At 40.1% G+C, this 12,587-nt stretch overlaps 1 protein-coding gene across 1 annotated transcript; it reads right to left on the reverse strand.

Annotated features, from left to right (window-relative positions):
• Positions 1–9,663: 9,663 nt before the first annotated feature.
• LOC140827236 (uncharacterized) lies at positions 9,664–11,842 on the reverse strand. Its single transcript, XM_073189866.1, has 4 exons — positions 11,611–11,842; positions 10,948–11,445; positions 9,911–10,569; positions 9,664–9,759 (listed from the first exon to the last, which is right to left on the reverse strand). Exons 1-4 carry the CDS (start codon positions 11,840–11,842, stop codon positions 9,664–9,666), a joined length of 1,485 nt encoding a protein of 494 aa, XP_073045967.1.
• Between the last annotated feature and the right edge of the window lie 745 nt (positions 11,843–12,587).

Raw genomic sequence — 12,587 nt, forward strand, 5'->3', positions numbered from 1 at the left:
TCTAATGATCTATAATCCTTGTCCATCTCCCGAGTTATAGAATTAATCAAACAACAAACAATTTATGGCCAATAAATTGCAGTGCAAAAAACACAGAGAAACACAAGTAAACATGAAATGGAATTCAATCTTATAAAATAACCATGTCAAATCATCGTGTCCACAAAGCTACATCATTCTCTAGAATGAAAAATTAGTTCATCACGAAATCCAAGAGAAAACAAGACATGTTTATGATTCTAAACATCGCTACGCAATAAAATAAAGAAACAAAGGAAAAGATAACAAATCTGAAGTGTCGTCTCTGTCCCCAGATCCATCGTTCTTCGTATTTGTGGCTGTTCTTCACACTCTGAATCTTCGTCTCGTGTATGCGCTCTGTTTCTCGCTTCCTTTCCTTCCCAAAGTGGTGAATTTTTGTGTAATTTCTCTCCACGGCGGACAACTCCCCTTCTGACCTAGACGATCGCGCTTTTATACTTTTTTTGGAAGCGGCGCGCGCGCGGTGGCGCCTGAAATGGCGCGGTTGCGCGCGAGCTTCTGCTTGTGTCTAGTGTCTGCACGCGCGCGGCTGCGCGTAGTGTCGCGCGATCGCGCGCGACATTCTGGTCTCTCGCCAATGTTCCGGCGCGCGCGGCTGCGCGTAATGTGGCGCGATGGCGCGCGCATGTCGTGTCTTCAAGTTGTATCTGTGCGCGCGCGGTAGCACGAGATGTCGCGCGACCGTGCGCAAGATTCTGCCCTTGTGCATATCTGTGCGCGCGCGGCTGCGCATGAAGTGGCGCGACCGCGCGCGCCCTTCTTGTCTTGGCAATATTTATAATCGCGGCTCGGTTCTGTTTTCTTGGTCCACTTGGTTTCATGTCCACTATTTTCTCCATTCCTGAAATGCAACAAAAACAAACCAAAAACGCATAATTCTGTTCGAAATAAGCATAATTCAAAATAGATTCTAATATAAATTAAGTGCAAATCTTGCACTTATCAAACCTCCCAAACTTGAACTTTTGCTAGTTCCGAGCAAAATAAAATAAAAGCAGGACGTCAATTAACAAGTAGTGAAACTCTAAACAGTCATGGAAACGCAAAAAGTGATATTGGCCTCAGACTTATCTATTTCATGTAATTCGTGATTTCCCAAGAGTCACGTGCGTGTGTGATATGTCAATGTTAATTTACCCAATCGAATGCTCAAATAGAGTTGTCATACCCACTCACCTTACAAACTCAAGAAATCATCAACTCAGTGCAGCTCACAATTCATTAAAATACAAATTCACATTCAGAGATCACAAAGGACTTTATCGGTGATTAATTGGCTCAATAACTATTCAACAAAAATGTACTAAAGATGAAATCACACCATGGGATGCTTGCATGCAAGTGATTAAAGTCTATACTTGTTGACAATGTTTTTCAGGTATGCTTGACTTGAACAACTTTTCTCCACTAGTATATTGGATAAATGTGACAAGGTTAATAGGTCTTGTAGGCTTGTAACGTTAGGCCACGGCTCATGACAACAATTAAAGGTATGGAATTCAAAATTTGAGAGAAATAATCGAATCTTCGTCAATTTCGCTAGCATTTCATTCACCATCTCTTTATTGTTTTCTTCCCAATCATATCCTCCATTTTCCATTTTTTTCTTTTTCACCACTTTTGTGTTATTCTTTTCATTGTTTTTTTTTCTTCCTCTTTTCTTTGCCAACTCCTTTTCGCACACTTTAGCTTTTTCTTTTTTCTTTTCAAGGAGCATTTGAATCATTACAACACCAATTAATTTATTATCCTCAAAAGCAGGTAGGAAAATAAGTGTATAAGCTTCATTTGGTAGTTGCTGTGGAATATAGAATAGATACAAGTGAGGGCTGATTGTATGTCATTGACACACACAACTTGATTTTTTAGTAGGCTCAAAATGGGACACTAGGGATATTTCATGTTCAATTGGTAGGCTCGAAGGCTCAACGGTTTCGAAGATTGCCTAAATCATTCCTATGTCATATATTATTCGTATTTCGCCTCGAAAAGTGTTCAAACAAGTTCTAAATTACCGTCAATCCATTAATCATCTCATACAAACCAGTCACATGAAATTTTCAATCAAAATGAAATATGAAATAGGTGCACGAAGAAAAAGTAAGCATCTCAATTAACTTGAAGCTCAAAGGGCTACAATTGACAGTAAACAAAGAACACATGCCCAAGGATATTGTGAAAAACTGCCTAGATCATTTCAATGTTTGTGCAAGTGTCAATCAATGTCATGCAAGAATTACCAAGAATCAGATATCTGTCGTCTATTTAGCATCACATGCATACAACTTGTCTCTAAGCACAATAGTATCAATAAACACGACAATGCAAAATATTTGTGACTCTTAAGTTCTCATGAACACATAAATATTTCAGGACCACAAATCAATTTTCATCATCGGCCACACATTTGTTTTATCCATGACTTTTCCTAACAAAAATAGAATGAAAAAAAATAAATAAAAACTAAAAAAAACAGAATTAAACTACTGAGCAATAAAACTAAAAATTGCAGGAAAAATTCAATCAGGCAATTTTTTACCTCCCCCGAAACTTAAAGTATGCATTGTCCTCAATGTATAGAAATAAAGAACGCGACAACACATACCTCGCGCACGAGTGTCAGAACTCGGGGCTCGAATCATCATTCGCAACATCTTCATCATCAACGTCCATGGGCTGCGGCGGTGATAGATCTGGTGGGGGTAAAATGAACAACTAAGGGAGTAAAATAAAATAAAATAATAAAAACAAAATGAATGCTAAAAAATAAAAATTGTGGGTTACCTCCCACACAGCGCTTAGTTTAACGTCGTTAGCTCGACTGTCACTACATTGCTCAAGGTGGGTCGTGAGAACTTTCAGATGCCTTGATTTCCACCATTTGACCTTCAACTTCCATGGTCAACTTTCCTCGTTTCACGTCAATGATGGCTCCAACAGCAGCCAATAATGGTCGTTCTAGAATGACGTGAACGCTCTGACTATTCTCCATGTCAAGTACCACGAACTCTGCGAGAACCTTAAATTTGTCGATCTTAAGTTCAACATCTTTCACAATACCCAGGGGTGTCCTGACCGATTTATCAGCCATCTGCAAGGTTGGTCCTGTGGGCTTTATCCTGCTCAATCTAATTTTCTCGTAAAGGGAACTTGGCATTATATTCACACTTGCTCCTGAATCACCGATATATTTTTCTACTAAATGACCCCTTATTTCACATGGTACAATAAATTCACCGGGATCTAGCAACTTCTGAGGAGCATTCCTTCGTGTTCCTTTGGTAAATTCATCTTCCACCTCATCTGCAAACTCACTATTAGTGTTTAGGTTCTTGAGATCTTCAAGACCTTTTCTCTTTTGAAATTCATCCTGTAATTGTTGAAATCTTTGGGGGTAGGGAAGTAAAGAAATATCAATGCATTGAATTAAATCGTACCTCTCAGATTTCTTACCTCGGGCCCTTTTGGTTGGAGTTGGCTTTTCATCCCGAACAGGTATAAGTTCAACCTCCTTCTCTTCTCTGCCTACCACACAAATATCTTCATGATGTATAAAAATGGCATTCACCTCTCTTAGATTTGGGTCGGCAGTCTTTTGAACTGCGCCTGACGGTTGAGACGTGAGTTGCTTCGTTATTTGCCCAACTTGTGACTCCAGGATTTTCAAAGTAGCACCAATACTTGCCATGTGGGTTTCTAGGTTGTCAAGCCTAGACTCAGTCCTAGCCATTCTCTTGCCAGATTCAGCAACAAAAGTCCCAACTAAATCCTCAAATGTTGGCTTACCTTCCCCATTTGATGTATTGAACCCCGGTGGAGGATTCAACACATTCTTATTGTTTGCATAAGAAAAATTTTCATGGTTTCTCAACCAAGGATGATAAGTATTAGGGGGAGGGTTACCTCGATATCCGCCAAACCCTCCAACATTTCTGTTGTTGATATACTGAGCTTCTTCAAAAAAATGTGCTTCTTCAACGACAGGCGATGGTCCCTCAGTATTTGATGTGCTCACTTTATTCATGGTTGCTATCTGTGTAGTCAATGCTGATACTTGTGCAGTGAGTGATGTAATAGGATCCACCGCATAAATTCCAGCAGTCCTCTGTACTCCTGACCTCTCAGACGGCCATTGATAGCTGATAATAGTCATTTGCTCAAACAAGTCGTAGGCTTGAGCAGGAGATTTGGCAAAGATCGTGCCACCGGCCGCTGCATCCACTGTTGTCCGTGTCTGACCGTTCAACCCATTATAGAACAGCTCAATCTGCACCCAGTCTTCAAAACCATGATTAGGGCACTTCTGCAACAACTCCTTATACCTCTCCCATGCTTCATAAAGCTGCTCAAAGTCAGTTTGCCTGAAAGTACTGATCTCAATCTTCAATTGTGCAGACTTCGCTGGGGGAAAATATTTAGAAAGAAATTTCGTCGCCAGATCCTTCCATGTAGTGATACTTCCCAAGGGAAGCGATTGGAGCCATCATCTCGCCTGGTCCCTGAGAGAAAATCGAAACAAGCGCAATCTAATAATATCATCAGAAACATTATTAATTTTTACCGTACCCGTGATCTCCAGGAATGTGCTTAAATGAACATGAGGATCAGTAGTGGCAGTTCCTCCAAATTGGTTCTGTTGAACCATATTTATAAGCACAGGCTTCAACTCGAAATTGTTGGCATTTATGGTCCCTCGAGCAATACCAGAGTAATGATTGTTAATCACTGGTCTAAAGTGGTCTCTGATAGGTATGGCGTCTGGCGGGTTATATGTAGTGACCCGTTCCAGAATCACCTACTAATCAAGAACTAAGCATGCGATTAACTTAATTAAAAACAATTAGAAATAAAAGCGGAAAACTGTCACCAAAAGATAGTTATACAACCCAATCGAAAAATCCAGGACAACTCAAACTAAAATGAAATATACGGTACAACCATATCGAATCAAAAAGATATCGAAGAACTAAACCAACCATCTACTCAACGTCCTCCTCCTCCTCCTCCTGAGCTGTCCAACCTGAGGCCTGCCCCGTGGGAATGGGGTGTCCAAGATAAACAAAACCGAGGACGTGAGCGATAAGAACGCCCAGTACAAAAGCATGAGTATACAAACCTATATGAAATGCACATGCTATGATATGATACCAGGGTAGTCAAGAAACAGGAGTAACAAAGGATCTCAAAATGCTCAGTCTAGAGGCGCCAAGTGGATAGTGCCGCGTGGTACTCCTCTGGGTCACTGCATCCACTACAAGAACAGACGTGGACCTAAAATGTCCCGGATCACCGAAGCCCTCCGGACCCGTCGGCCACTGTGTACTCTCGGTGTCCATGCGTCCACAAGACAGGGCTGAGCGGCCCCACAAGATATAGCTTATCTCGAAAGAGATACAGCTCAACAGTAAAGGCTATCTCGAAGGAGATACGGCTCAACATGAAATGCAACATGCATCATAAAACGTGTCATAATAGCATGCATCATATGACATATATCAATGCACCACATAATCATGCAACACATATAAGGATGTATACTCGACCAGGATATCTCGGATAGTACTTTCGTACCTCTATCACAGCAAGCCTAGCCTTACGCAACACCGCTAATCAGGTCTAGAACAAGCCTACGCATCAAAAGCATACCCAATGAACAATACTACCATGCTCGACTAGCAAAACCAGTACTACCAAAGGTTTAGGGTTTACCTTCATCCGTCGACAGCCCTTTGATGTCGATTGCCTCGTAACTCAGGCGTCACTACGCTACTAATCCTGGCAGCTCTTGGCTAACGCTCGACCGACAAACTAACCCTAGAAACCTTCCAAACCTCTCAAAATGAGACACAACTTCAAGAATTGACAATACAAAATGAGGAAATCCGAGCACTATTTATAGACTATGTTCGGATCCACCGAACCCACTTCGGAACGTCCGAACTCCCACGTGTCCATCGGCTCTTGACACCTCATGATCGGATCCACCGAACCTACACTTCGGATCATCCAAACTTGCATGCAAACTGACGTGTCGATCAACTCTTGACACCTCATGATCGGATCCACCGAACCCACTTCGGATCGTCCGAACTCTTCGGTGCTACCGAACCATCTTCGGTCCGTCCGATCATGACCACGGTCAAAATTACACATTAAACCTTCTTAATCACCATTAATCCGTTAATTACTCAATTTGGAATTCGGGCTACTACATTATATCTCGCGTCCTCTCTGTTTTCAGCCATTGTTTGGATTTCTTCCCTTCTCTCTTTTCTTAGTCTCCTAACAGTTCTTTCGATCTCCGGATCAAAAATAAGTAAGTCAGGGCTTTGCCATCTTCGCATGCACTGTGACACAGATAAAAATGAATGAATCACAAAATAGAATAAAATAAAAATAAAAGCTCTAAATTAAAATCTAGACTAATTGGTAACAATAATGATATAAATTCAAATTTGACACTCCCCGGCAACGGCGCCAAAAACTTGTTGCGTGTTTTCTCTACCGCAAGTGTACGGTGTCAAGTTTTAGTACTGGGTAGAGTACAGATATCGATCCCACGAGGAGTGTGTATAATAATGTATATTAGTGCTCGTAATTAAAATAGTCTCAACTTTATTTAGAAAAATCAAATAAAAGGTTGGTTTGTTCGAACGAATTAATTGAACACAAAGAATTAATTAAATCACCAAATTGAGACTAATAATGAGAGAAAATATCTAGAGAAATGATTTCACAAAGTTTCCACGATAAATATTCACAATTGAATTTATATTCCGGAATTCCCATTATTTACTGGCCAAGAACACTTAGGTTATGTTATTCCCCCTTTCCCAAGTGACGAATAACTGTATCTATCAACTTCGATTCAAATATTTCTAATTAGAATCTAAGTTTCATAGATAATTGCAAACAATGTTCTTACTAAGCCTCGCTAAAGTTATACGCTTTCCGAACGCTATAAACATTTAACGATGTGTTCTAATGATCTATAATCCTAGTCCCTCTCCCGAGTTGTAGAATTAATCAAATAACAAACAATTTATGGCCAGTAAATTGCAGTGCAATAAACATAGAGAAACACAAGTAAACATGAAATGGAATTCAATATTATAAAATAACCACGTCAAATCATCGTGTCCACAAAGCTACATCATTCTCTAGAATGAAAAATTAGTTCATCACGAAATCCAACAGAAAACAAGACATGTTTATGATTCTAGACATCGCTACGCAATAAAATAAAGAAACAAAGGAAAAGATAACAAATCCGAAGTGTCGTCTCTGTCCCCAGATCCGTCGTTCTTCGTATTTGTGGCTGTTCTTCACACTCTGAATCTTCGTCTCGTGTATGCGCTCTGTTTCTCGCTTCCTTTCCTTCCCAAAGTGGTGAATTTTTGTGTAATTTCTCTCCACGGCGGACAACTCCCCTTTTGACCTAGACGATCGCGCTTTTGTACTTTTTTGGGAAGCGGCGCACGTGCGGTGGCGCCTGAAATGGCGCGGTTGTGCGCGAGCTTCTGCTTGTGTCTAGTGTCTGCACGCGCGCGGCTGCGCGTAGTGTCGCGCGATCGCGCGCGATATTCTGGTCTTTCGCCTATGTTCCGGCGCGCGCGATGGCGCGCGCATGTCGGGTCTTCAAGTTGTATCTGTGCGCGCGTGGTAGCACGAGATGTCGCGCGACCGTGCGCAAGATTCTGCCCTTGTGCATATCTGTGCGCGCGCGGCTGCGCATGAAGTGGCGCGACCGCGCGCGCCCTTCTTGTCTTGGCAATATTTATAATCGCGGCTCGGTTCTGTTTTCTTGGTCCACTTGGTTTCATGTCCACTATTTTCTCCATTCCTGAAATGACAACAAAAACAAACCAAAAACGCATAATTCTGTTCGAAATAAGCATAATTCAAAATAGATTCTAATATAAATTAAGTGCAAATCTTGCACTTATCAAACCTCCCAAACTTGAACTTTTGCTAGTCCCGAGCAAAATAAAATAAAAGCAGGACGTCAATTAACAAGTAGTGAAACTCTAAACAGTCATGGAAACGCAAAAAGTGTTATTGGCCTCAGACTTATCTATTTCATGTAATTCGTGATTTCCCAAGAGTCACGTGCGTGTGTGATATGTCAATGTTAATTTACCCAATCGAATGCTCAAATAGAGTTGTCATACCCACTCACCTTACAAACTCAAGAAATCATCAACTCAGTGCAGCTCACAATTCATTAAAATACAAATTCACATTCAGAGATCACAAAGGACTTTATCGGTGATTAATTGGCTCAATAACTATTCAACAAAAATGTACTAAAGATGAAATCACACCATGGGATGCTTGCATGCAAGTGATTAAAGTCTATACTTGTTGACAATGTTTTTCAGGTATGCTTGACTTGAACAACTTTTCTCCACTAGTATATTGGATAAATGTGACAAGGTTAATAGGTCTTGTAGGCTTGTCACGTTAGGCCACGGCTCATGGCAACAATTAAAGGTATGGAATTCAAAATTTGAGAGAAATAATCGAATCTTCGTCAATTTCGCTAGCATTTCATTCACCATCTCTTTATTGTTTTCTTCCCAATCATATCCTCCATTTTCCATTTTTTTCTTTTTCACCACTTTTGTGTGATTCTTTTCATTGTTTTTTTTTCTTCCTCTTTTCTTTGCCAACTCCTTTTCACACACTTTAGCTTTTTCTTTTTTCTTTTCAAGGAGCATTTGAATCATTACAACACCAATTAATTTATTATCCTCAAAAGCAGGTAGGAAAATAAGTGTATAAGCTTCATTTGGTAGTTGCTGTGGATTATAGAATAGATACAAGTGAGGGCTGATTGTATGTCATTGACACACACAACTTGATTTTTTAGTAGGCTCAAAATGGGACACTAGGGATATTTCATGTTCAATTGGTAGGCTCGAAGGCTCAACGGTTTCGAAGATTGCCTAAATCATTCCTATGTCATATATTATCCGTATTTCGCCTCGAAAAGTGCTCAATTAAGTTCTAAATTACCGTCAATCCATTAATCATCTCATAGAAGCCAGTCACATGAAATTTTCAATCAAAATGATATATGAAATAGGTGCACGAAGAAAAAGTAAGCATCTCAGTTAACTTGAAGCTCAAAGGGCTACAATTGACAGTAAACAAAGAACACATGCCCAAGGATATTGTGAAAAACTGCCTAGATCATTTCTATGTTTGTGCAAGTGTCAATCAATGTCATGCAAGAATTACCAAGAATCAGATATCTGTCGTCTATTTAGCATCACATGCATACAACTTGTCTCTAAGCACAATAGTATCAATAAACACGACAATGCAAAATATTTGTGACTCTTAAGTTCTCATGAACACATAAATATTTCAGGACCACAAATCAATTTTCATCATCGGCCACACATTTGTTTTATCCATGACTTTTCCTAACAAAAATAGAATGCAAAAAAATAAATAAAAACTAAAAAAACAGAATTAAACTACTAAGCAATAAAACTAAAAATTGCAGGAAAAATTCAATCAGGCAATTTTTTACCTCCCCCGAAACTTAAAGTATGCATTGTCCTCAATGTATAGAAATAAAGAACGCGACAACACATACCTCGCGCACGAGTGTCAGAACTCGGGGCTCGAATCATCATTCGCAGCATCTTCATCATCAACGTCCATGGGCTGCGGCGGTGATAGATCTGGTGGGGGTAAAATGAACAACTAAGGGAGTAAAATAAAATAAAATAATAAAAACAAAATGAATGCTAAAAAATAAAAATTGTGGGTTGCCTCCCACACAGCGCTTAGTTTAATGTCGTTAGCTCGACTGTCACTACATTGCTCAAGGTGGGTCGTGAGAACTTTCAGATGCCTTGATTTCCACCATTTGACCTTCAACTTCCATGGTCAACTTTCCTCGTTTCACGTCAATGATGGCTCCAACAGCAGCCAATAATGGTCGTTCTAGAATGACGTGAACGCTCTGACTATTCTCCATGTCAAGTACCACGAACTCTGCGAGAACCTTAAATTTGTCGATCTTAAGTTCAACATCTTTCACAATACCCAGGGGTGTCCTGACCGATTTATCAGCCATCTGCAAGGTTAGTCCTGTGGGCTTTATCCTGCTCAATCTAATTTTCTCGTAAAGGGAACTTGGCATTATATTCACACTTGCTCCTGAATCACCGATATATTTTTCTACTAAATGACCCCCTATTTCACATGGTACAATAAATTCACCGGGATCTAGCAACTTCTGAGGAGCATTCCTTCGTGTTCCTTTGGTAAATTCATCTTCCACCTCATCTGCAAACTCACTATTAGTGTTTAGGTTCTTGAGATCTTCAAGACCTTTTCTCTTTTGAAATTCATCCTGTAATTGTTGAAATCTTTGGGGGTAGGGAAGTAAAGAAATATCAATGCATTGAATTAAATCGTACCTCTCAGATTTTTTACCTCGGGCCCTTTTGGTTGGAGTTGGCTTTTCATCCCGAACAGGTATAAGTTCAACCTCCTTCTCTTCTCTGCCTACCACACAAATATCTTCATGATGTATAAAAATGGCATTCACCTCTCTTAGATTTGGGTCGGCAGTCTTTTGAACTGCGCCTGACGGTTGAGACGTGAGTTGCTTCGTTATTTGCCCAACTTGTGACTCCAGGATTTTCAAAGTAGCACCAATACTTGCCATGTGGGTTTCTAGGTTGTCAAGCCTAGACTCAGTCCTAGCCATTCTCTTGCCAGATTCAGCAACAAAAGTCCCAACTAAATCCTCAAATGTTGGCTTACCTTCCCCATTTGATGTATTGAACCCCGGTGGAGGATTCAACACATTCTTATTGTTTGCATAAGAAAAATTTTCATGGTTTCTCAACCAAGGATGATAAGTATTAGGGGGAGGGTTACCTCGATATCCGCCAAACCCTCCAACATTTCTGTTGTTGATATACTGAGCTTCTTCAAAAAAATGTGCTTCTTCAACGACAGGCGATGGTCCCTCAGTATTTGATGTGCTCACTTTATTCATGGTTGCTATCTGTGTAGTCAATGCTGATACTTGTGCAGTGAGTGATGTAATAGGATCCACCGCATAAATTCCAGCAGTCCTCTGTACTCCTGACCTCTCAGACGGCCATTGGTAGCTGATAATAGTCATTTGCTCAAGCAAGTCGTAGGCTTGAGCAGGAGATTTGGCAAAGATCGTGCCACCGGCCGCTGCATCCACTGTTGTCCGTGTCTGACCGTTCAACCCATTATAGAACAGCTCAATCTGCACCCAGTCTTCAAAACCATGATTAGGGCACTTCTGCAACAACTCCTTATACCTCTCCCATGCTTCATAAAGCAGCTCAAAGTCAGTTTGCCTGAAAGTACTGATCTCAATCTTCAATTGCGCAGACTTCGCTGGGGGAAAATATTTAGAAAGAAATTTCGTCGCCAGATCCTTCCATGTAGTGATACTTCCCAAGGGAAGCGATTGGAGCCATCATCTCGCCTGGTCCCTGAGAGAAAATCGAAACAAGCGCAATCTAATAATATCATCAGAAACATTATTAATTTTTACCGTACCCGTGATCTCCAGGAATGTGCTTAAATGAACATGAGGATCAGTAGTGGCAGTTCCTCCAAATTGGTTCTGTTGAACCATATTTATAAGTACAGGCTTCAACTCGAAATTGTTGGCATTTATGGTCCCTCGAGCAATACCAGAGTAATGATTGTTAATCACTGGTCTAAAGTGGTCTCTGATAGGTATGGCGTCTGGCGGGTTATATCTCGCGTCCTCTCTGTTTTCAGCCATTGTTTGGATTTCTTCCCTTCTCTCTTTTCTTAGTCTCCTAGCAGTTCTTTCGATCTCCGGATCAAAAATAAGTAAGTCAGGGCTTTGCCATCTTCGCATGCACTGTGACACAGAGAAAAATGAATGAATCACAAAATAGAATAAAATAAAAATAAAAGCTCTAAATTAAAATCTAGACTAATTGGTAACAATAATGATATAAATTCAAATTTGACACTCCCCGGCAACGGCGCCAAAAACTTGTTGCGTGTTTTCTCTACCGCAAGTGTACGGTGTCAAGTTTTAGTACTGGGTAGAGTACAGATATCGATCCCACGAGGAGTGTGTATAATAATGTATATTAGTGCTCGTAATTAAAATAGTCTCAACTTTATTTAGAAAAATCAAATAAAAGGTTGGTTTGTTCGAACGAATTAATTGAACACAAAGAATTAATTAAATCACCAAATTGAGACTAATAATGAGAGAAAATATCTAGAGAAATGATTTCACAAAGTTTCCACGATAAATATTCACAATTGAATTTATATTCCGGAATTCCCATTATTTACTGGCCAAGAACACTTAGGTTATGTTATTCCCCCTTTCCCAAGTGACGAATAACAGTATCTATCAACTTCGATTCAAATATTTCTAATTAGAATCTAAGTTTCATAGATAATTGCAAACAATGTTCTTACTAAGCCTCGCTAAAGTTATACGCTTTCCGAACGCTATAAACATTTAACGATGTGTTCTAATGATC

This window comes from Primulina eburnea, chromosome 3 (genome assembly GCF_022965805.1).
Source record: "Primulina eburnea isolate SZY01 chromosome 3, ASM2296580v1, whole genome shotgun sequence".
NCBI lineage: Eukaryota > Viridiplantae > Streptophyta > Magnoliopsida > Lamiales > Gesneriaceae > Primulina > Primulina eburnea.